The sequence below is a fragment of the Nomascus leucogenys genome, chromosome 11 (assembly GCF_006542625.1).
Source record: "Nomascus leucogenys isolate Asia chromosome 11, Asia_NLE_v1, whole genome shotgun sequence".
In the NCBI taxonomy this organism is placed as follows: domain Eukaryota; kingdom Metazoa; phylum Chordata; class Mammalia; order Primates; family Hylobatidae; genus Nomascus; species Nomascus leucogenys.
The window spans coordinates 58,316,567-58,340,510 of NC_044391.1; the positions used below are offsets into that span (position 1 = coordinate 58,316,567).

General features: G+C 48.1%; 1 protein-coding gene across 2 annotated transcripts; it reads left to right on the forward strand.

Annotated features, from left to right (window-relative positions):
- Positions 1 to 1,809: 1,809 nt before the first annotated feature.
- On the forward strand, positions 1,810 to 17,710 carry KRT72 (keratin 72). Of its 2 annotated transcripts, XM_012510208.2 has the most exons (10): positions 1,866 to 2,295; positions 4,208 to 4,422; positions 10,344 to 10,404; positions 10,788 to 10,883; positions 11,651 to 11,815; positions 12,342 to 12,467; positions 15,459 to 15,679; positions 16,329 to 16,363; positions 17,124 to 17,333; positions 17,462 to 17,710. In XM_012510208.2, exons 1-9 carry the CDS (start codon positions 1,870 to 1,872, stop codon positions 17,312 to 17,314), a joined length of 1,536 nt encoding a protein of 511 aa, XP_012365662.1. In that variant the 5' UTR covers positions 1,866 to 1,869; the 3' UTR covers positions 17,315 to 17,333; positions 17,462 to 17,710. The 2 variants fall into 2 exon arrangements, with proteins under 2 accessions (XP_004089674.1, XP_012365662.1); XM_004089626.3 differs by lacking the exon at positions 12,342 to 12,467 and having other exon boundaries at positions 1,810 to 2,295; positions 17,124 to 17,710.
- The last annotated feature ends 6,234 nt before the right edge of the window (positions 17,711 to 23,944 follow it).

Sequence of the window (23,944 nt, forward strand, 5' to 3'; positions counted from 1 at the left end):
CTCAACTCCTTAGAAAATTTCTAGGAAGAAAAAAAAAATGATTTCAAAGACACCCTTTGTCAGTCAATCCTACGAAAAATTCTCCTCTTTCAATGTAATCCATTCCTTGCTTTTCTACTCTCAATGGCTAGAATGTGTAAATTCATTTTTGTGCTTGTGGAAAAAAAACTGGCTAAAATTACGGGATAGAGGGAAAATCTCATGTAATAATGAAAAACATAACCTTGATCTTCTTGAAGGGTCTGCCGTCACCCAGCCACACTGACACTGCCCTTCTCCTCTTCAGAGGGAATGGACTACAGCCCCTCCTCTGAGGCAGCACTGAGAGCCCACCCTCTGTCCCACCTAGGACACCCAGACGCCATTATCTGTTCATCTGTGATCGGTGCCATCTCCACCGCTTAGCAATGCCCTCACAACTTCGTTCCTCATGGAGTAAACGCTTCGGCTGTTATTATGTCCTGTCATTGGCCCAGAGGAGGCTATGTCAGCCAATTACCCCCAGGTACCATTTAGCCATCCCATGAGGTCCCCAAGGGGAGCCCAGCCTTCAGGGTATCACTGAAGGTGCAGAAACAAGCCTTGCCCTAAGCACTCTGCTGTTTCACAATCATCCTGAATGTCCCTTTGGCCAAGGCCTGGGCTGAGCACTGGGGAAGCAGGGGAGGGAAGGGTGAATCCAGGGGTCCCTGTCAATCTGATAGAGGAAATGGAACACACACCCAGGACTCAGGCAGCTTGAGAAATAAGAGCAATGAAATAATCCCACCTGCATGCCAGAGGAACAGGAGAGCTGTTGCTAAGAGAGGAGGAGACTTGAAGGCAGCTTAAGTTTGAGAAAAGGAAATCGGGTTAGGTGGAAGAAGGAGCCTCTGTAGCTTAAAGGGAATGAAGTTCTAGAATCTAGTTCTTGGTTTTAGATGTGAAGAGTCTTGACCTGTTCCTAATAACTGATCACATTTTGATGCTGAATTAGAAATGACAGGGTTGCAAATGACCTGAGCAGAGGTTTCCTGGATGGGATAAATAAGCCTCTTCTGCTATTAAAAGAAAACAAAAATGAAAACAACCAAAACCTTAGGAAATATCATTTGCTAAACCACGCCTGAGCCTTCTTGTGCCACCTCCCCAGGCCTTCTTCCCTCCCTCCCAGATAGCATGGTCCCCATTCTTAATCCAGAAATGCTTAGTGGAGAAATCTTTTCGCTCTGGTCCAAAGTCAACCCCCAACACTTGTGACCAGAGCTCTCTGTGTCCTGCCTTCCCCAATAGACTGAGAGGTCTCTGCAGACGGGACCAAAATCTCCTCCTTCTGAACTTCCTTCTTGCACACGGGACAGAGCTTTCCTCATCCAGAAGCCTGGGAGGCAGGAGGAGGACAGGCTAAGGATGATTTCCTGGGATAGTCTTGACTCTATTCATGGCCTTCTGAAGCAGAAGCAGCCTGGACTTCTGCTTCACACACCTCTGTCTCCCCAGACACACACCCCCGTCTCCCCAGACACACACCCAGAGGGTCAGCCCCACTGGAAGTTTCCAGGGGCGATCTTGGGAGCGATAACCCCAGTAATTGGAGGCCAGCAGGTGGAGATAAGGTCGCTAAGCCATGATAATGCAGGAGGTGAGCCAAGTAAATGCTGGGTTCTGGGTCACTTTATAGGGATTCATGGGGAGTTCACGGTGGAACAGACAAAAATCTCGGTGAGTGCATGGTAATTTCCTACATGAAGAACCCAAGAGGCCTCAAGGGATCTAAAAGGTGTTGTCGACATACAAATTAGGCTGACTCCAGCCAGCCAGGCTATTTAAGAGGCAAGCCGGACGGAGAACGCAGCGGCTGTTTGCGCCCCTCCTGCCTCCTTGCCAGCCATGAGCCGCCAACTGACCCATTTCCCCTGCGGGGAGCGCCTGGGCTTCAGCGGTGGCTCCGCAGTCCTCTCTGGCGGGATCGGCAGCAGCTCCGCCTCATTCCGGGCCGGGGTCAAGGGCTCGGCCTCCTTTGGCAGCAAGAGCCTCTTCTGCCTTGGGGGCAGCCGACGCCTGGCGCTCAGCGCTGCGGCGGGGCGAGGCGGCGGCCGCCTGGGTGGCTTCGTGGGCACTGTCTTCGGCAGCGCCGGGCTGGGGCCCGCGTGTCCCTCCGTGTGCCCGCCCGGGGGCATCCCTCAGGTCACCGTCAACAGGAGCCTCCTGGCCCCGCTCAACGTGGAGCTGGACCCCAAGATCCAGAGGGTGCGCGCCCAGGAGCGGGAGCAGATCAAGGCTCTGAACAACAAGTTCGCCTCCTTCATCGACAAGGTGAGTCCTCAGGCATCGGCCTGTCCCTGCGTTGGGCGCAGTGTGCACAGTGGTGCTGGCTCTGCCACTGGCGAGCTGCGTGGGAGCGTGGGCGGGTCATAACCTCTCCGAGCCTCCCTTTTCCATTTGTAAATGGGCACAATAATGGGTCTTACTCCAGTGGGTTGGGATGAGGCTTAATGGGGATGTTTACAAAGTGCTCAGAACAGTGCCTGGCACATACTTCCAATAAACAGGATGTATTAGCCCGTTTTCATGCTGCTGATAAAGACATACCCGAGACTGGGGAAAAAAAAGAGGTTTAATTGGACTTACAGTTCCCCATGGCTGGGGAGGCCCCAGAATCATGACGGGAGGCCAAAGTCACGTCTTATATGGCAGTGGCCAGAGAAAAAGGAGGAAGAAGCAATAACGGAAACCCCTGATAAACGCATCAGATCTCGTGATACTTATTCACTATCAGGAGAATAGCAGGAGAAAGACCGGCCCCCATGATTCATTTACCTCCCCCTGGTCCCTCCCACAACACGTGGGAATTCTGGGAGAGGTAATTCAAGCTGAGATTTGGGTGGGGACACAGCCAAAACCCATCAAGGACCTTCGTTTCTTTCTTGCATGAGACAAGACTGTGGGAAGGGAGGGGGCAGGATCTCCAAGGAATGGGCACTTTGAGAGTTCCCAATATCAGAAGAAGAGATGGGACCCACATTCAGGGCAGGGCATTAGGAACAGAGGCCAAGAGACGTTGCAGGACATGATGCTTGGTGCCTGAGGAGTGGGGTGAGTGTGTAGCCAGGAAGGTGACAGAAGAGGTGAGAGAAAAGGGCCAGAAAACTGAAGGGTGAGGCTGAGGAGGCACTTGAAAAGAGTGCATGTAAAGTTACAGGTGTGTGCTGAGGGTGGGGCATCCAGAAATTGGGGTAATAGGGAAGTTGTCTCTGGAGCTTCCGAGGCAATGACCCCAGTGAGTGGAGAGGAGACAGGGAATGGGCTTCTCTTGTCTCCACCTGGGTGGAAGGTGTAGACGGTGAGTGATAAGGGGACAGCCTGATAACAATAGCTGACATTTATGGTGCCGTCCCAAGTGATTCTCATTTACTAATGCACAACCCATGATTCTGTCGTTGTTCTGCCTTGCAGGTGAGGATAGTAAGACATGGGAGGCTAAGAAATGAGCTCACCTTGGACAGGACAGTTAGTGGTGGACCGAGCGTCACCACTTTGCTAGGGAAGAGGAAGTGAGGTGGCAGGAGGGCACAGGTCTGCATGGAAGAAACACAGTGGCTATTCCAGAGGCCGGGGCATTCTCTTGCTCTTTTATGTCTGTTGTTCCCTAGCATGTTTCCTTCTGCCCCTCAAACTAAAAGATAGGTGAGAAGAGGAATGCTGGTGTGTGGCAGAGGGCTTGGAGTTACTGAGTCTAAAAATGTGCACCCTGGTCAAGTACGAAGGAACCTTGTGAAGATGTGGTAACCTGCTGTGAACAACAAAGAAACGAACAAACCAAGTGCAATTTAGGCTACACAACAGGAGGAACGCTCTAAATGCCAGTGTGCTTTCCAATGTCACTCCCCAGTCCCTGTTTCTCCCCTGCTCCCCATTTCTCTTTACTCAGAAAACACCAGCATTTATAGCAAGAGAAGCTACCTCTGTCTCATGAAAACTCACTGAGGCAGAGGCAGATGGTACCATTGCTTAAGTCCTCTTCCTGATTTCTTATAGACCGGGTCCTATTTCTTGTCTTGGAGATCCAGGTGAGCAAGTCCCTCGGCTGAATCCACCCCGGGATGAGCCTTGTTCTTTCCTACCCTCAGTCCCCCAGGACGGCTGCCTCTGGTTTTTGGGGCCCTCTCCTCACTCTTGAGAGGCAACAACATGGGGACTCTGGGCGATGACTGCCTTTGGGTTCCAGGTGCGGTTCCTGGAGCAGCAGAATCAGGTGCTGGAGACCAAGTGGAACCTCCTACAGCAGCTGGAGTTGAACAACTGCAGGAAGAACCTGGAGCCCATTTATGAGGGCTACATCAGCAACCTGCGGAAGCAGCTGGAGACGCTGTCTGGGGACAGGGTGAGGCTGGACTCGGAGCTGAGGAACATGCAGGATTTGGTGGAGGACTACAAGAAGAGGTGAGTGAGTGGCAGGGAATATGCCCCTGGAGGATCTGATTTCAAATGAGGTTTTTGTTTGGAGACAGCATTTTTGCTTCTTAGAACCTTTGCTGATACCGGGGGAGGAAGGAACATCCAGACAGAATGGGACTTAGGAAAAGAATAGATCTACCTACACCGGTTTTCCAAACTGTCTAGGAAATGTGTGCTCAATTTCTAGCACTGAAAATGGAGGAATGGGGAAAGAGAGTTGTATCAAAACCAGATGGACAACCCAAATGCCTTTGTAGTTCCTCCTGAGTTAAGTTTTCCATGGCAGTTCCCAGAACGTAAGACACCCCATCAATTCCAGAACAAATTTTAAATCTAAAAAAAAGAATTTTAAAAACTTATTCCATGTTGAATCATGGCTGTGCTGCTGAATCCTGGCTTTAAAGAGAATAATTGAGAATGTTTGAGGATGACTGAGAATGAGATGGAACCAGAGGTTGTGTCTTCTTCCAAGTTGAGCTGAATATGAGACAGTAATAAATCAAGGCTCAGTGTGACTTGATATTATGGAAGTTTGCTTCCAGATGCCAGGATTTCCAGGGAAATCCTGAATTGTGGCTTCTTCCACAATTCAAGTGGCTGGAGACCGTCAGAGCTGAGTTCTTTCTCTTGTTCCGTATTCAATCTACCTGCCCACCCCTATTCTGAAATTCCCTCAAAGCGGAACCCTGGCCTAAGCCACGCATGGAGAACCTGAGGAAGGAGGAGACACGGTCCCTGACCTCAGAAAGCACACAGATTGTGAGGACAGGCTTAAAGAACAGTTTCAGATAGCCACCAACAAGAAGAAACAAATATGGTGTGAACTGAGATCGGTGGAATTAAGATGGGAACTGGAGCCCAATCTCTAGATGCAAGCAGGGTCTGGAAAGAACAGGCGGCTGCCAGACACAGTCCAGAAGTCTCACATGGAGGCGTCCAGGGGCGGTGCTATCTCTGGGCCTTTCAGATTGGAGTGGCTTTGTGTTCCTGAATCACCATGGACTAGTTGAGCAATCACAGATGAGTCTCTGTGTCCTCTGTGAACTTTAGTTTTAGTGTTTATGAAAACCAAATACTGATACTTGCCTTGCTACCTAAAAGAGCTATTGAGAGGATAATGCTGGCCAGACAGTAGCGTATTAGCAGCTTTGAAAAGAATCCAAGTGCTACACAAATGTAAAGCATTGTTTTCCCTATGTCGGAAGGCTTGGATTTGAATCCCAGCTTCACTAGTAACTAGCATTATGACCTCATCTATAAAATTGGGATAATAATAGAATCTACTTCATAGGGCTGTTGCGGGGATTAAATGAAATAATTTGTGCTAAGAATTTAGCACAGTGTTTAGCATATAGTAAGGGGTACAATAAATATTAGCTGCATTTATTAGGAGTATTTTAAAACTGATTTTATAACCCATCTCTTCCACCTGTGGGTCCTCATGCCAGGTTTTTGCTTCTCTCTTATATCATAAGAAATGCTAATCATATATCATCATTGAATTAGAATTTTCAGTGCATTTGCCTTCCTGTTAAACTGTGAGTTTCTAGAAGATGCACAGTGTATATGTCTTAAGCATCATTGTACACGCTGAAGCTTTTCTCATAGACTCTCTAAAATGATTTAAAAAAACTTCATAATTAAAAAATTTCACAGTTAAAAAATTGAAGCTACAACCTTTTAATCATAAGTGTAAGTAGTTTCAAAGGGTGTAATTTCAAACGTATTATGTGTGTTCCCATTTAAAATTGTAATAGCCACATCACTCATTTAGATGTATCCAATTGCATCCAGGTGCTGCAGCAGGTTAGTGCCCATCACCCTTCATCTAAAAAGCCAATGAATGGGCTCTGCTTTAAAAATAATAACTTTTACCTTGATCCTTTTCCCATTTGGACTCCAATTTTCATGCCACTTTCCCCACATAATTTTGTTATAATATATTTTTATGCCTCTAAGTCTTTTATTGATCACCCTATCACAAAGTATGCATGTATCTTGAAACCTTAGAAAGTTTGCTTCTTGTGGCCTGTAATTCCAGCAGTTTGGGAGGCTGAGGCAGGTGGATCATTTGAGCTCAAGAGCTAGAGGCCAGCTGGCCAACATGGCGAAGCCCTGTCTCTACAAAAAATATAAAAAATTAGCTGGGCATGGTGGCGCGTGTCTGTGTTCCCAGCTACTCAGAGGCTGTGGCATTAGAATGTCTTGAACCTGGGAGGCAGAGGTTGCAGTGAGCTGAGATCAAGCCACTGCACTCCAGTCTGGGCGACAGAGCAAGATTCTGTCTAGAAAAAAACAAAAGAAAAAAAGAAAGTTTACCTTTTGTGATCATAAGTTTTTAAATGTCAAAAGACTTATTTTGGGTTGAGTTATCCAAACAGCAAAATGTATTGCTAATTTTGTTAAATAAGTATTAAACATAAAAAATGAAAAAAATTGAAACTACTTTTCCTAATGAGTTGAATGGGGCAGATTTTTTTCTAAGTGGCTTAGTTATCCATGTATGAATATTGATTCTTATTGAGCTGAGATAGGATTCTAGTCCTGTGTGTTTTCCATTTTTAGGTGAGTGCTGGGAAACTTTAATTATATAAGTAGATTTTAACAGAAGGAGCTTTGCAAGCCCAGTGTTATTTAGTTCTCGGAATGCCTTTCCAGTTTTTCTGCTTTTTCTTTCTTCCATAGTGCTTACTGTTTGTAACATGCTGCATAATTGACACAACTTATTTGCTGTGTTTGTTGTTTGTCTCTCTCTGCTTTGTAAGGGCAGGGATATTTGTTTTGTTTTGTGCCTACAAAGTACCCCACACTCAATACATACTTTCTTAGGTGAATGATTACATGTCAAAATCACATAATGACTCATCATTAAAGATCATGTTTAACCATCTGTCAGCTGACAATTCAAATCCTTCTTTTTTTGAAAGCAAAAATTAAAAACCATCTGACTTGCAAAAAGAACTTGTTTCCTAGTCAGTAAAGTCATTAGCTTCCAAATTTCTGGAAAATTTTTCAATAAGCCTTTACCAAGACTGATCAAATGACCATGCTTATACAACTTATTCTGTCCTTTAGGAGCACCACGTTTAATCCAATGGATCAGAAAGAACTGGAAACATAAAACATTGTTAGTACTCAATACACCTATGCCAATTCTTTATTCTTAAAAAATAATGTGATTCTGCCTCATGTTTTTGTACACGAATACACACACTGGCACATTTTTGAAACTTTGGAGCTGCAGATTTACCTCATTCAATTTATATAGAAAATAACTGCCCCCTAGCTTCATTGGAAAAGCCAATTTTCATGTTCAAATCAGAGACATGAGTTGCTTTTTATCAGAAAAAGCCTGACTTCATTTCTAAATTCAAGTAAAAATAAGACTTTGTACTTTAGGGACTGTTATAAAATCCACTCAGCAATAAACTAAGAAATATGTCCTGTATAATAGGTTATTGAAAGCATTCAGGATTAAAATGATTTAGATTTAATATAACTAATACAACTATTTATGTTATAAAACAAGAGAAATCAATGTGTACTTTTTCATGATTTAACTTTTAGTTATTCATTGTAATATATTTTTAAATAATAAGTTATTTTTAAGTTAATAATGCTATAAAACTTATTTTTCTTTTTAATGTGTGTATTGAACTCTAGTGTTTGGCCTGTACAAGTAAATAATGTAAAATTATTTACAACTAATGTCATTGATTTTGATAGTCCACTTGGTCAAACGTTTTCTATGTATTTTAGGAAAGAGATATAAATTACTAAAAATTAATTGGTCTGGCAACTACCGTATGTTTTATTTTTATTAAGAGGGGGTAGACATTATTAATCATTTTGTAAGATAATATAAAATATTGACTGTAATAGAAATAGCTGTTTCATGACATAATTTGATTAAAAGGTTTCAGTTATCTTTTGAATAAGACACAGAATCTGGGATAAATCATATAAACTGCTTTCTGTGTCTTTTATACAGCATAACTAGAAAGATCTACAGCCTCAGAAAACATCCCAGTCACATTTGAAATAGCTCCCTTCACTACCCTGCACTGCTCAGCCATTCAACAGTGCTTTTTCTTTTTGTTATTATACTTTAAGTTTTAGGGTACATTTGCACAACGTGCAGGTTTGTTACATATGTATACATGTGCTGTGTTGGTTTGCTGCACCCATTAACTTATCATGTACATTGGGTATTTCTCCTAATGCTATCCCTCCCCCCTCCCCCCACCCCACAACAGGCCCCAGTGTGTGGTGTTCCCCTTCCTGTGTCCAGGTGTTCTCATTGTTCAATTCCTACCTATGAGTGAGAACATGCGGTGTTTGGTTTTCTGTCCTTGCAATAGTTTGCTCAGAATGATGATTTCCAGCTTCATCCATGTCCCTACAAAGGATATTAACTCATCCTTTTTTATGGCTGCGTAGTATTCCATGGTGTAGATGTGCCACGTTTTCTTAATCCAGTCTATCACTGATGGACATTTGGGTTGGTTCCAAGTCTTTGCTATTGTGAATAGTGCCGCAAAAAACATACGTGTGCATGTCTCTTTATAGTAGCATGATTTATAATCCTTTTAGTATATACCTGGTAATGGGATGGCTGGGTCAAATGGTATTTCTAGTTCTAGATCCTCGAGGAATTGCCACACTCAACAGTGCTTTTTGAGGAGGGGGCTTCCAAAAGGACATGCCTTAGGAATGAGCGAAGAGCTGAAAAGGATTGTTTATGTTAAGTACATGAATAAAAAAGCTATTATCTAGCCTTAATTCTTTTTTTCAATGTTTTACTATGGTAAAATACACGTAACAAAATTTACCATCTTAACTATTTTTCAGTGGATGCTTCAGTGGTATCGAATACATTCATAATGTTGTGCAACCATCACCACTGTCCACCTCCAGAACACGCTTTCCATCTAGCGAAATGGGAACTCTATACCCACTTAACGCTAATTCCTCATTTCTTCCCTCCCCTCTTCCCAGCCCCTGGCTCCCACCGTCCTACTTTCTGTCTCTGACTTAGACTACTCTAAGTACCTCACATGAATGAGATCATCTGTCTTTTGGAATATTTGTCTTTTTGTGATTGGCTTCTTTCACTTAGCAGAATGTCCTCAAGGTTCATCCATGTCGTAGCATATGGTAGAATTTTTTTTCTTTCTAAGTCTGAATGGTATCCCATTGTATGTATACATCACATTTTGCTTATCCATTTAGCATTAATTATTTCTTACCAATGCTCTATTTCGTTACCATACTCTCACAAATGTCCTGTAACGCATTCTTTGAGAATAATAAGAGATGGAAGAGGTAAGCTCTTTAAATAAAATGGTTAGTACTCTTACCTTCCCCAATCAACAATATGTCTACTAAGAACATCCCAGTCTTAACCACATTTCTGTGTCTTATACCTTGCTTCTGTTTCTGCTTCACCTGGAACAGAAATATGTATAAGAAATAGGTAAAACATACAGTCTGAAAGTGAGAATGGTGCTTTTGTTTGGTGCCTAGGAGGTTTTTGCACCCTGAGCCATTGCACAGTATTAAGATGCCATGTACCAGAAGGGAGTGTCTTTTCACCTCTGCTGTAATGTGGGAGGGGCTAATTGTGACAGGAAGAGGGACAGTAGAATCTGCATGACATCTCAACCACAGGTGCTCTCTGAGGCAGGTAGTTTTAAGACAGACTGCATAGGCACAGAGGAGCTGGAAATTGATTCCTTTAAATATGTCCTTGTCTGCATCCCCTTAAGCAAGGTTATGTATGCCCCAGGGGTACATGAATCCCAGTTTGAAGACCCCCACCCTGCAGCTCTCAGCACAGAGGTGGTCACTAACTATTCAGTGAGTGTTTGCAGAACGGAATTACCTCATTGTCTTGCCCCATGCAGGTATGAGGTGGAGATTAACAGACGCACAGCTGCTGAGAATGAGTTTGTGGTGCTGAAGAAGGTAAGAGGGGTGCAAGGTGGGCTGGAAGAAGCCTAGACCTGACCACCTGGCACAATGATGCTTGTAGGGTGAGGAAAGGGGCCCTGTAGGTCACTCAGTCCCTTGGGCAGGGGTGACTGGCACTCTAACTTCCCAGCCCCTCCCTCCAAGGCCCTTGCCTGGGATGCATGCTGTTTCTAGAATTTGCCAGTCTAAAATCTGGGCATTTTACTGCACTACTGGTGTAGCCATTGCACTGCACGTTAGTTGGTTTACTCTCAGGGACTGAGCCCCCTATGAGGCACAGGGTGAAGGGAGTGGAGAGAGCAAGGCTTCCTGTGTCGGGGGGGAGGAATGGGCAGAGGAGGCCCTCTCAGGGCGGCTTGACTGTCATGTGCTCCTAGGACGTGGATGCTGCTTACATGAATAAGGTTGAGCTCCAGGCCAAGGTGGACTCCTTGACAGATGAGATTACATTCTTCAAGTGCCTTTATGAAGGGGTAAGGACTTGGCTGACCTCTCTTGTGAGGTCTGCTCTTTTAACAAGTGGTTTCTGGCCCCTGGCTGGAAGGTGGTGTGGACCAAGAACTGGGAGGGAGAAAGCTTTCAACCTGGTGCCCCTGACATTCACCAAGGCCCTACTGGGTGCTGAACAATGAGCTAGGTTTTGAGGAGTCCATGAAAGAGAAGAAATGATTCTTGCCCTCCAGGAGTTCACAGCCTGGCAGGAAAACACCATGTAGCTGAGCTTTCAGAGAACAGAGGAAGGAATGGTGGGTTCTGCCTGGGCCATCAGTGAAGGTTGTTGGAGAGAGAGGAGAAAGAGGACGATTTCAGTGGGTGCTGAGGGGGGCAGAAAAATAGAAGGTCAAGGAGCCTGTCTTGTGCTAAAGCATAAGGAATGAGGAAGGGCGCAGAGGCCTGGGGAAGGGACTGGTGCTGGTGACACCCTAGGGGCCTTCACGTGCTAGGTAAAGAGTTCAGACTTGGTCCTATGGGTGGAGGGTGGCGGTGGCTGGTTTCTGAGGATGAGAATGTAGAAGAGGGCAGGAGTGCTCCTGAGTGTGCAATGGATACAGGAGTCCAAGCGTTTGCGGCTGAAAGCCTAAGGCGCTCCTTCACGTGCCTGCCAGGCACTGGTGCGGAGGCAGAGTTCAAACGCTGAGGAAAGGCAGAGGGACAGTGAGGAATTTGCCCAGGGAGGACCAGGAGAACTGGTTCCTCATGAGTACCCCTTAACTAGCTCCCCTCCCCCAACCATCCCCAGGAGATCGCTCAGATCCAGTCCCACATCAGCGACACATCCGTCATCCTGTCAATGGACAACAACCGGGACCTGGACCTGGACAGCATCATTGCCGAGGTCCGTGCCCAGTATGAGGAGATCGCCCTAAAGAGCAAGGCCGAGGCTGAGACCCTGTACCAGACCAAGGTGAGCTGGGTGCCAGGTGTGCTGAGTCCCACTGGCCACAGCTAGCACCCTCTCAGTATGTGTGCATGTGTATGTGTGTGTGTGTGTGTGTGTGTGTGTGTGTGTGTGTGTGTGTGTATTTAGGCTCAGTCAAGACCTCTTTTGTCCTGGAGGTGGGCCTCACGGAAATGCCACCCCATGGGTAAGGGAGATTAACTACAGTCTTGGCTTGTTTTGCTGACATATGTGGGGCTTAGCCCTTCTCCTGTCATGGCCCTTGGCTGAGGCCACACCAGCTACAACCCTGATAGGATTCTGACACAGTTTCTATGGGTAATTCACATATATTGTCTTATCTTCATGTTTTCTTCATGTTTCCACTTTGGCAAAATGAGGATAGGAAATTCACACTCTGCCAAGGCTCTCGTGTTTGAGAACCTGAGGATCTTGTTGAACTAGGGCAGGATCCTTTCTGTCCAGAAGAAAAGGGACCTGCCCTAGTTCAGTAGGATCCTTGTGTTCCTCTTCTCTTGTCACCCAACCTCAGATCCAGGAGCTGCAGGTCACAGCAGGCCAGCATGGGGATGACCTCAAGCTCACCAAGGCTGAAATCTCTGAGCTCAACCGCCTGATCCAGAGGATCCGCTCAGAGATAGGGAATGTGAAGAAGCAGGTGGGTTCTATGAAATTAATCCACTAACAGTATTTATTGAGTCACAATCTGGGCCAGACAGAATATGAAGAAAGGGTAAAACACAGTGCCCTCCTTAGGGCCTCCTCTGATTTACCAGGAGAGGATGATCTGAACAGATATGGAGGGATAAAGCAGCCTACACACTGTAGGTAAGTGTTACAGGAGCCCAGAGGGGTGAGAGGTGAATGAGGACCCCAGGGAAGCTTTGCAGGAGGTGGGATTACACCGGGAGAAGGGAAGGAGTAGGTGAAGGAGCCCGCAGGAGCAATGGGCCTAGGTAGGGATGTGCACGGCACGTATGCAGGTGGGCTTGCCTATCTGGGGCAGGCGGCTTGCTGCTCAGCAGGGGTGGCAGGGAGCAGGGGACACCACTGGGTAGGAATAGGTAGGCCTTGGGGTTTAGACCTAACGCAGGAGGTAAAAGGGAGCCATTTGGAGATTTCCCATGATGATACTTTGTGGGAGGAGAGAGAATCCAGCAGGAGATTTTAGAACAAAATGGAGGAGGCATAGCCCCCACAACCCAGATCGGGCTCAGGGCCCTGCACTCGTGTGGGGCCTTCCTGAACTAGTGCTGTGCTATGGGGAGGACACTGCACCGAGGTCCCCCTTTTTGGGAGGTAGTACCCGTGCAACCACATCTGTGGCTCTAAAGCAAGCAAACCCATGAGTCCTCAAGTTTGTGAAGGCAGTGCAAGGGTTTAAGGCTCTCAGCTCCCAGGCAAGTCAAGTTGTCCCATCTCCTTACCCTCCCCTGCACCCCATCTGTCACCCTGCATGGTGCATGCTTACACACGTACACACACACACACACACACAGACACACACACACACACACACTAATCCTCTGTGCTCATGGTAGTGGGAAGAAGAAAGACCAGCATTAAATAACTTATGGTGTTTTTGTTTAATCAAGAGCTATATAAGTGCAGAAAAAACACAGATGTTTGAAGCTACCCTCAGTATTCTACTACAGTGTTTAACTAATGAAATGCTATGTGTTTACGGTTGGATGAGGTTATTACCAGAAAGTGACTTGCTTTGGTGGTCAGGGAAGATACCCTGTGTGGGGAACAAATGGGGATCCCTCGCAATGCTGAGTCCCCATTGCGGCTCCTTTTGAGGGCCCTCAGCTAAGGTGCTTCCTGGCCTTCTGGCCTCCTCCATCAAAGAAGCCCACCATGTCACATGCAGAGTTTCTTGGCATTTGGTGTCCTCAGCATTCATGTGACATTTGTTTCAAAGGATGCTAAAATTTCAAGTCCTCTCAACTCGGGTCACGTTCACAAGACCCAAGCTTTTGGTGTCCCTCTGCCCCAGGTTCACTCTGTGGGATCTTGGTCAGTAAAAAAGAACAGAAGACAGTTTGATGAGTTCAGGTGACAGTGTGTGTGGCCACTCCATGAATGATTAAAACCTCTACAGTCCCAAGGGTGGGGCAGGGTTTTCTGTGGTTAGAAGGCTGGGTCCTAGGCATCTCCTTGAGGCTGTGAGCCTCTCATCCAAAATGCGAGGGCATTGGCATTGCTGGGGGCCTGCCCAGCAGAGGAGGATGGTGGCAGCTGGACAATATTCTAGAGCCCATTTGGCCTTGGATCAACTGCTTTCCTTGGTGTGAAGCAAATGTGGCTCCACAGACGGGCACAGCCCAGAAAGAAAACCTCAGCTCCCACCAAAACCTTAATTGAGGAAACACATACTCAGACTGAAGGGCTCAGGAAGCCCCCTGGGGGCTTTCACATAAGTGCAAGCACACAGCCCCAGCTGCACTTATGCAAAGCTATCTTCTTTAATTATTAATTAATTAATTAATATATATATTTTTTGAGAGGGATTATCCCTCTGTCACCCAGGCTGGAGTTCAGTGGCGCAATCTGGGCTCACTGCAACCTCCGTCTCCTGGGTTCAAGTGATTCTCCTGCCTCAGCCTCTCGAGTAGCTGGGACCACAGGCAGCTGCACGCCATCACTCCCGGCTAATTTTTATATTTTTAGTAGAGATGAGGTTTCATCATGTTGGCCAGGCTGGTCTTGAACTCCTGACCTCAGGTGATCCACCTGCCTTGTCCTCCCAAAGTGCTGGGAATACAGGCATGAGCCACTGTGCCCAGTCTGTTTTATTTATTTATTTATTTTTAATTTTAATTTTGGTTTTAAGTTCTGGGGTACATGTACAGGATGTGCAGGTTTGTTACACAGGTAAACATGTGCCATGGTAGTTTGCTGCACCTATCAACCCATCACCTAGGTATTGAGCACAGCATGCATTAGCTATTTTTTAAGCTAATTTTCCTAAAGCTCTATCTCCCTCCACCCGCCAACAGGCTCCAGTGTGCGTTGTTCCCCTCCCTGTGTCCGTGTGTTCTCATTGTTCAGCTCCCACTTAAAGTGAGAACATGTGGTGTTTGGTTTTCTGTTTCTAGTTATGTAAAGGTATCTTCTAAGCCTGTTGCCATTTAGCATAGTTCTCTGTGGGATTTTGGGACCAAACTCTAAGTGTGGCAAGTTTATAGGACATTTTATTAATAGGACCTTTATTAGCCCTCATGTTTTCCCTGTGATTTATGGGATCTCCTAAAACAACCTGTACACTGTCGAGCTGATTGAAGTCTAGCTGCTCAGAGACTTTTTTTCAGAGTTGACATAAGAATCTTACAGCTGATATTTCAGGCCAGGAGGGAGAGGGCAGGGGCCATGTGCCCAGGCCACCCACTTTCTCAGTGCTTTCCCCTCCCCCCTCCCCCCTCCCAGGTGAAGGTTTTCTACTTTCAGATGCAGAGGCATGAGCCAGGGTGAACCATGCCTGGAGTTAGGGGAAGGACAGACTCACCTCTAGGGATGGCCAAAGTTGGATAAACCAGGAGGATCCCAAGCACTTACCATCAGTCAGGACAAAACGAGGGGAGGTTGTCCAAGCAAGATCTCAGAACTGGGCTCTGACTCTTAAGTGCTGGATCTGTTTGCCCCTCAGTGCACCAATCTGGAGACTGCCATAGCCGACGCTGAGCAGCGGGGGGACTGCTCCCTGAAAGACGCCCGGGCCAAGCTGGATGAGCTGGAGGGTGCCCTGCACCAGGCCAAGGAGGAGCTGGCACGGATGCTGCGTGAGTACCAGGAGCTCATGAGTCTGAAGCTGGCCCTGGATGTGGAGATCGCCACCTACCGCAAGCTGCTGGAGAGTGAGGAGTGCAGGTGAGGGGCCGGATACCATGTTTCGGGGCCAGTTTTCTCTCTGCTTTGGTAGGAAGCTCCAAGGCAAACAGTTTGGTCCTGTTTAGGTCCTACTGAAGTAAAACCATACAGCAAATAGGCTTGTCACATGCTTAGGAAGGCCAAAGTTAGACAGCAAGAAAGACCAAGTTGTAAAAAATCCCAAAGGCTGTGGGAGATGAGGTATTAATGCCGGCAATGTTTGAGAAACAGCATCCCCTGACCCTTCATGGTGCATTTTTGTGGGTGAGGGGAGGAGCAAGATGGCCTCTAAGGGCTGTCCAAGTTCAAGGTCGCTCCAGCAAAGCCTGGGGCTCCAATGGGGAGGTAAGCTCATTCTTCTTAATTGTCTAAGAACGGTGGCATGACTAGAGGGTAGTGGAGGCCTAATGATCCCACACAGCAAGCAGTTCTAAAGCATCTTGATGGAGGGCTGACTCCTTGCAGCAGATTTTCATCTCAGTTTTCTATTTCTTGGGGGGGTCGCACTGGGGTGTGTGGTAAGAAAGGAGGCTGGGATGAGGTTGGGAAGGCACATTCTGTGCGGAGAGGCTTATTCACAGAGGTGACTTCCAGGTGGTTGGGGTGATTATTTATGAGGGATTTACCTGTTTTTCTTCTCCTTTTTCAGGATGTCTGGCGAATATCCAAATTCTGTGAGCATCTGTAAGTATCTGCAGATCTCAGTTCTGCCCTTGGTCACCTTACCAAAAGTCCGAGTCCCTTTAATTCATGACACAAAAGAGAAATCAGAATGACAGAGGGGGCTCAGGGGAGACTTAAGGGCAAAAGGAAGGAGCTGGCTGTAGTAACTAAGGGGAAGCAGTGGAGGGAGAAGACTATCATGAGAGACAAAAGTACAACCTATAGAAAGATCAAATGATACTCATGAGTGTATCATCCAACGAGTGATGCTTAATGGTGACATTATTTTTCTGTTGATCAAAGCAAAGGCCTCCAATTGTAGTTAAGGGGAATTGGGGGGCCTGAAGGGTTGAGTGATGGAATGAATGAATGAGATGGAATGGTTGAATGAACGAATGAGAGCATGTCCTCAGAGAGCCTGTGTGGAGATGCTGTGGTGCTGAGAGACAGGGCCCTCAGTGGCCCCTTTCCTCATCAGCAGACCAGCAGCACCAGATGGGCCCTGGGAAGTGCCTCTCTTCATTTGGTCCTGCCCATGGGGGAAATTCACACACTAATAGGAAAAGGTAAAATGTATGAGGCTAAGTGCATGAAAAATGAAGCTGTATGATCAGTGCTGATAAAAATCTCTTAGTAGACTGAAACACACAACAGAGAGAATCCATCTCAGCAGGAAGCCACTGCGGGCAAGAGTAAAGGGGGTGGCCCAGGATGCCCCAGGAGGGGCTCTGATGTGGGGCTGGAGCTGACTGGGGCTGAGGTCTTCTCTCATGCATTCCAGCTGTCATCAGCAGCACCAATGCTGGGGCAGGAGGGGCTGGCTTCAGCATGGGCTTTGGAGCCTCGAGCAGTTATAGCTACAAAACTGCAGCTGCAGACGTCAAGACCAAAGGCAGCTGTGGCAGCGAGCTCAAGGATCCCCTTGCCAAAACCTCGGGGAGCAGCTGTGCCACCAAAAAGGCCTCCAGATGATGGACAAGTGGTTGGCTCTGTGAGCAGAAGGCTTCCCAACCCACCCATCTCCTTCCCTCTCCTTCTCTGGGCTCCCTTTCCAAGTCAAGAAATGCTTTGTCTGTCACTACAGTCCCAACCCCATTTCCTCTCCCTGTTGCCCTCAAGGTGTGATGCTTTGATGCAAGGAGTCCAGTCAGGAGCTCTCTCAGTGGCCTCTTTCTTGGTCCCGTTTCGTTGGGTCATTGCCTGAAATGCAAAGACAGCACACATGCCCAGGATGTTTCCCCAAGGCCAGCTACAAGCCCCTCTGCCCCCATGCCTTTCTCGGGCCTTCACTGCTAAGGGACTCTCTTCATCTTCTGATTGGGATTGTATCCAGTCCTCTGCTTCTCCTGCAATAAATGATTAAATCTGTTTGGTTCTCAGTTGAATCTGTTGCCCAGGATGTCACCATCTGCAGTGCCTTAGCTTTTCTTCATCTGATTCTTGCTTCACTCTGGGTCCCTGGGCTCATGAGGCTCTTCACTGGTTTTAGCCAGGTAGGCACTGGGTGAGGGCGGATCCTTGTAAACAGGTGAAATGTATTACCGAGGCCACTGCCGGGCAGGCCCGTTGCTTCATGTGCCCTGTGCCACCTATTCTGCACAATAGCCCTGCAAGACATCATTACCCCACGATAGATACAGACGTTAGAGCTTCCGCATGGCTTCCTGCTCTGGTTCTCAAAGCACCCACGGTTGTGCACACCCACTGTCTGTGTAGCAAGGGGTCGTCCCTTCATTCTCCCCACTGTCTCACTCTCCACCACCCACCACTCACTCCCCAGTCCTGCTGCCACACAATGGCCCTGCCTTCCTCTTCTTTTAACCGACTTCCTTGTCACCCTAATATGTGAGGCCTGTGTGTATATATGCTTATAGCCTCTCTATCTAAGGTGTATATGAAATAGTGCTCGTTTAACAAATATTCAGTGAGCTAGGCATTGCTCAGGCACTGGGAATACCTGAATAAACAAAATAGGGACAGACACTGGCCCTATAGAGGGAGAGTGAAAATATGCACCTGCCAAAGCAATATATAATATGAAGTCAAGCAGTGTTAACTACTATGAAGAAAAATTCAGTGGAGTAAGAAGCTGAGAGATTCAAGCATGCTCTTTTAGCTCTGCGTGTGTGTGTATGTGTGTGTGTATGTGTGTGTATGTGTGTGTTTCTGCAAGCATGTTTGTTTCTCAGAGTCAGTTAGCACAGTTGATTTGAGAAAAACCCTTAATGCGAGACCATCTTTCAAGTGCAAGCCTCATTTGAGGATGGCGTTCAGAGTGCCCGAGATCCTGTCTCCGCTGCATCGTTTCCCACCTTATTCTCTAGCCTTTCCCCATGCAGGCCACACCTGAGGGCCTTTGCACATATCATTTTCTCAACCTCAGATGTCCGTTACCTGCTGATGGACAGCCTGCGTACCTGTGTGGCCTGGCTGAGACTGCACCACCCACATTTCTGTGGTGCCTGGTCTCTCCAGGTGGACCCATCCATATTCAAGCATTACATGAGAAGGATCATTACGGCTGTGGCCCAACACCTCCCTACCCCACACCCTCATTCTACAGGCAGGCAAACCGAGTCCCAGATGGCTGAGTGATCTGTCCATGTTCATAGCACTGGTGAGCAGCCGGGGCTGGACCAGTGGCCTGTACACTCACAGCCCTGTCCTGAGGTGTGTTGAAGCCGGCACTCTATTTTTCTGATGTCATGTCAGCTGCTCACATGTCTGTCCCTCACTCCATGCCCTACATCCCCTTGTTTCATCCCACTCCATGCCCTACATCCGGCTCACAGTCAGCACTTTTGCCATGGGAATGCATGCCTTAGTTTAGCCCACCTTCTGTGGGAAAAAGAGCTGGATATACACACAACATACCCGTGTCTCGATGGTCTGGTATGCAAGTGATGAGACATATTTGTGTTAATAAATTTGTGTCTTATATGCATTTGTGTGCAGGCAGTCACTCAAACTGGGACACTTTTGATCTAAATACATACTAAGGTGGATCCTTGGACAACTGGCAAAGCCAGGACTGTCAGATAAATGGTCCCCTTGGGCCTAGCATTGTGGCAGAAGAGTCATATACCTAGCTTTGAATTCTGGCTCTTCTAATTGCCAGTAGTGGCCTAGTGCAAGATCCTGCCCTTGTAAAAGAAGATGAATACAAGCTGGCTGTTATAAAGTGCTTTCTGTGTGCCAGAAACTGTTCTCAGCACTCATTCTGGTAAGCACTTTATGGCTGGTAACTCAATTAATTCTCCCAACAATTGACACGTATTATTTTTATAAGATGCGATTTTTATAATATCCATTTAACTTGTGAGGGTATTGAAGCTAACAGGAGTTAAAACTAACCAAACGTCACCCGGTTAGTAAATGGGAGGCACTGAATTCCAGTCTGATTCTGGAGTCTTTGCTCCCGGCTTCGACACCCCCTTACCTTTCAAAGAACTCACCTTAGAGGGGATCAGAGAATAGAAAAAGAGATAAGGGAAGTAAAACAGTGCCTGGAACACAGTCTGCCACCTGTAGATGCTCACTGTTAGTATTTTTAAAGCATATGTCTGTGTTTGCCGGCTGCGGGCTGGTTCATGTCCGAGGAGTGTGGATCAACAGCAGGACTTTGCCCAGAGACCTGGCCGAGATGGGCTAAGTGACAGGTGGAGGGCACTGGGTCCATTCACTAAAATACATTCCTATCTGGTCACTGGCTGTTCATTTCCAAGCAGGGGAAAAACCCTCAGTGCCTCTATTTTGTGCACACACTGCCCTCTGCCATCGGTCCTGGATACTGCATTTTCTATTCCTGTGACTCGGGTGGAAAGACTTCCCTAGAGCAGAGAAGGTGTGGGATGACCCTAGACAGCCTCTGCACCCCTCGCGGAGCTGCCAGTGGGAGGGGATGCTCTTTCACTCCCTGGCGTGCCCAGGCTGGCTCCAGCCTCTGTGTTGCCTGGGCCTGACTCCTGTCTCCTCTTCCTCTCCTCTCTGGCCTCTTCTCTTACAGGAAGGAGGAGGGGGCAGGGGCTGATGCTGCCTGATGCCTGAACCTCCGCCCCTCTAGTTAGAGAACCTGAGGCCTTCAGACAGCTTTTCCTGAAAATCTTGGTGCTGATCTAGAGGTCCTTGGAGTGGGGGCCCCCATGACTCAGCTGAGAACCCCTCTCCTAAGCCCTGCCTGCACATGCAAACCCCTCCCTCCTCTGAGAACTCTTTCTTTTTCAGGCAGTAGATGAGCCAGGCATGGAGGCACTGGCAAGGCACAGCCAAGGGGCTCCATAGGAAGAAAGGCCTGAGAGATGAACTCAATCTAGAAAGGCTTCCTGGAGGAGGCAGTAATAGGGACGTGAATTGTTGGAGAGAGGGAGCTTGTTAAAGACTGCTTAGGTCCCATTTGGCAGCTGCTCTGGGGTTTGAGCTGCCCTTTGCCGCTGTTTCCAATCTCCCTCTCAGGGGCTCTGCCACTTCTGCTACCTAGAGAATGGCAACTAGACAAAGGACAATTGTTCTGCACTGCCCCTCAGTCCTTACATTCACATTTAGCACAGCTTCCAGGAGCACCAGAGATGTTGAGGGTCTCTCCTCTCCTGCAAACCAGCTGCCACTGGCTTGTCCCTTCCTCCTCCTTGGTGAGTCGTCCACGCTGCATCCCCATTTAGATGCAGACCCCTCTTAGGGGGCTTATCCCTGAAATCCCTCCTTCTTGCTTCCAATTCGTCCATCTCCAGGAGAGATTCCAGATCCTTCTTACTGGAACTCCAGATGCAGCCCAAGTTCTAGATTAAAGCTGCTCCCAGCTCAGGACCTGAACCATAGCGTGGTGGATCCAGGACTGAAAGGGACCTTAGAAGTCCCGTGTGGAGGTACACACACTTTGCAGTCGGCCAGGTGTGGATCTGAATCCTTTTGTTGATTTGTTTCTTTTCCCAGTTATAAATGAGATGTGGGCAACTCAGTTTCTCTGCTCAGTTTCTCTTTCCTCACTTGTAATGTGGGAAAAACAAGAGTATTTACCTGACAGGTTGGTGCGAGGATGAAATGAGTTAAAATGTGCAAAGAGCTTAGCACAGTGACTAGTGCATAGCAAGCCCCGTCGCACCTGAGGCACACCTGCCAGGCTAGCTTCCTGCTCCGTTCCAGTCCCATTACATTCTCCTCCAGCCTCCCAGCCCACATCCATTTCCAGAAGGTTCTCTCCTCCTGGAAGGGCCGCCGGTTCCTCTGAGCCTTCTCCTTGGCCCCCTGTTATAACATGCAGCCCCCACCCTTGCTCCACGCTGCCCCTGTTCCTCTTCCCTGAAATAGGAGCCACCATGACCCAGGACCTGCTTTCACTGGTTCTCACTTCCAGACGGCTTTCCCTGTGATATGAGTCATTCTCCCCAACTCTCAGATCTGCAGCCTCCTGGCTCATTTCATAACCTGCCTCCTGAACCCACAGCTGTGTGTCCAACCTGGTAGCACTGCATAAGACACCACTTGCCTCAGTGGGGGCCCATGACACTGGGAAGATGGGGACTTGGTCTTCTGGTGTCAATATCTCCTGCCTCCTTTTCTGCAGGAGAGGGGATAGAACTTTCCAAAAGTGTTGCCTGTGGTCTTGGCTCCAGATGGAGGAGCTCACTCTCTGACCCGGAAGCTGAGGTGCCAGCGTCCAGCCTCCCCTAGGCCCCACGGGCCCAAGCCTCTAATTCCATGGCAGGTCTGCATCGGTGAGGGTGGTGCTGAGGGTCCCTCACCCCACAGCAGTGAGAGGTTCCCTGTATCCAGCAGACCACCCATCCCTTCCACCCGCAGGCCGGGGCTGCATGGATGTGTCTCTCATGGAGCTCTGGAGGGCTCAGTTCAGACCTCTGCCCAGCCTGGGGTTCATCCTCCATTCTCTCTGTTTTTAGCCCTTCCCTCAGCAGCAACCTCCCCTCGTCATTGACCCAGCCTTCTCTAGCTCCTTTCTACAAAGACTCCACTTCTTCTATTTCTTCTTGACATGCTACTTTGATGTTTCTTCCTCCCAATTTCCACATTGCCTATGGTGGTCCAGGCCCCTAGTGCTTCTGCCCTGCCTGGTATCTCTCCCCTTCTCCTGTCCCTTCTCAACGCCTCTCCCCAGGGCTCAGCAGGCTCAGATATGATGTGCGCCCAGTGGGGGAAGCTGGTCACTCCTTCCACACTGGAGGCAGTTGCCACCCCAGGACTGACCCACCACTCTAGCACTCCCCAGGGACAGTGCAGGGCTGGGCTTCTCCTTCCTGTTTGGATGGATTGTGTGATGCTCTGATGATGGGAGATAGAGAGCATGTCATTAACGATGATGTGGCTTAATTACAGCCCAGTGCACAGCCGGCTTGTTTGCTTTGCAAATGGGCAGAGGAAGAGGTGGATCAAGCATCAAACCTCACAGTGAAGATCAAAAGATTAAGGCATTTCCCCCAGCCTCCCTGTTCTCTTTCAAAAACGAATCCTGTAATAAAGGATGTTGGGGTCTCAGAAAATATAAATTTCTTCCTGAAGTGGCTGGAAGGGAGGTGGAGGGGGTCTGAGGTAAGGAGATGGATTAAATAGTGCCCAGATGGGGGCCTAGTGGAATTTTAAAATGAACAAATGGAAGAAATGTGTCCTTCCCAGGGCAAGACGGTGCTTGTCTTCACATACCTATGTGCACTGGAGCTGAGAAAAGTTCCCTGTGATGACTAGGTAGGTGGTGGGTAGAGTCGTAAAGAGTTCAAAGAGCTTTTCTTTAAAAAAAAAAAAAAAAGAGGAGGAGAGAAAGAGAACTACAGAGTGTTTGATCTACAGTAAGGGGCCAGGGGCCTGTTCCATCATAAAAGCCTTAGGAACCCGAGCAGGGAGAGGACCAAGCATGGAGGAGCTTGGAGAGACACAATCCAGGAGGTGCTGAAGACAAAAGGAGACTCAGGCTGGGACAATGAACAGTAGTCCGCCGATCCCCAAGCCAGAGAAAAGCTAGGCGGGGCAGAGTTCCTGGTGGACAAGCCCTTGGGGATACCAGTGATGGGGGAGCTAGGAGACCACCACTTTTCCCCAGGGATCAGAGAGGAAAGACCCTGGGAACTGGCAGACAGAGCTCAGGCAGCCCTGGAGACGGAGGCGAGTGCTGGGGGTAGCCAGGAGGCTCCCGTGACCCTTGGTGCAGGAGGACAGCTCTGACCAGAGGCTCCAACTCATCTGTGGAACGTGAGCCCATCCCCAAGACTTAGGCAAGCTACCAGGGCGGCCCTGGAGGGGCATGCAGGTTGTGCTGAGCACTAAGTCTCAGTGTGGGGGAAGTAGAGGCTGAAATCCAGCCATGCACCCTGGGAAAGGGCTGCGTCTGCCCAGAGGAAGGGGTGCCTTTTTCTGATTGGCATAAAGGCGCCATATGGGCCCTGCAACCACTTGGTTAAACTGCTTTGATGTTTCTCTCTCCAGGTGGGAAGGGTGGAGCGTACCCCTCCTGAGCTGGGCTGCAGCAGAGTTGAGGGAGATACCCATGCTGGGAAGAAGTGGGGAAGGTCCTAGACTCAGAGAAGGGTGTCTGCAGAGACGCAGCTCCCCCATGTTTACCCCGAGAGGTGCAGGTAGAAAGTTCCATGAGACTGGCAG

Coding starts and splice junctions, on each gene's coding strand:
- KRT72 (XM_012510208.2), top strand. CDS start 1,870: ATGAGCCGCCAACTGACCCATTTCCCCTGCGGGGAGCGCCTGGGCTTC. Junction 10,405..10,787: donor AGTTTGTGGTGCTGAAGAAG/GTAAGAGGGGTG, acceptor ATGTGCTCCTAG/GACGTGGATGCTGCTTACAT. Junction 11,816..12,341: donor AGACCCTGTACCAGACCAAG/GTGAGCTGGGTG, acceptor ACCCAACCTCAG/ATCCAGGAGCTGCAGGTCAC.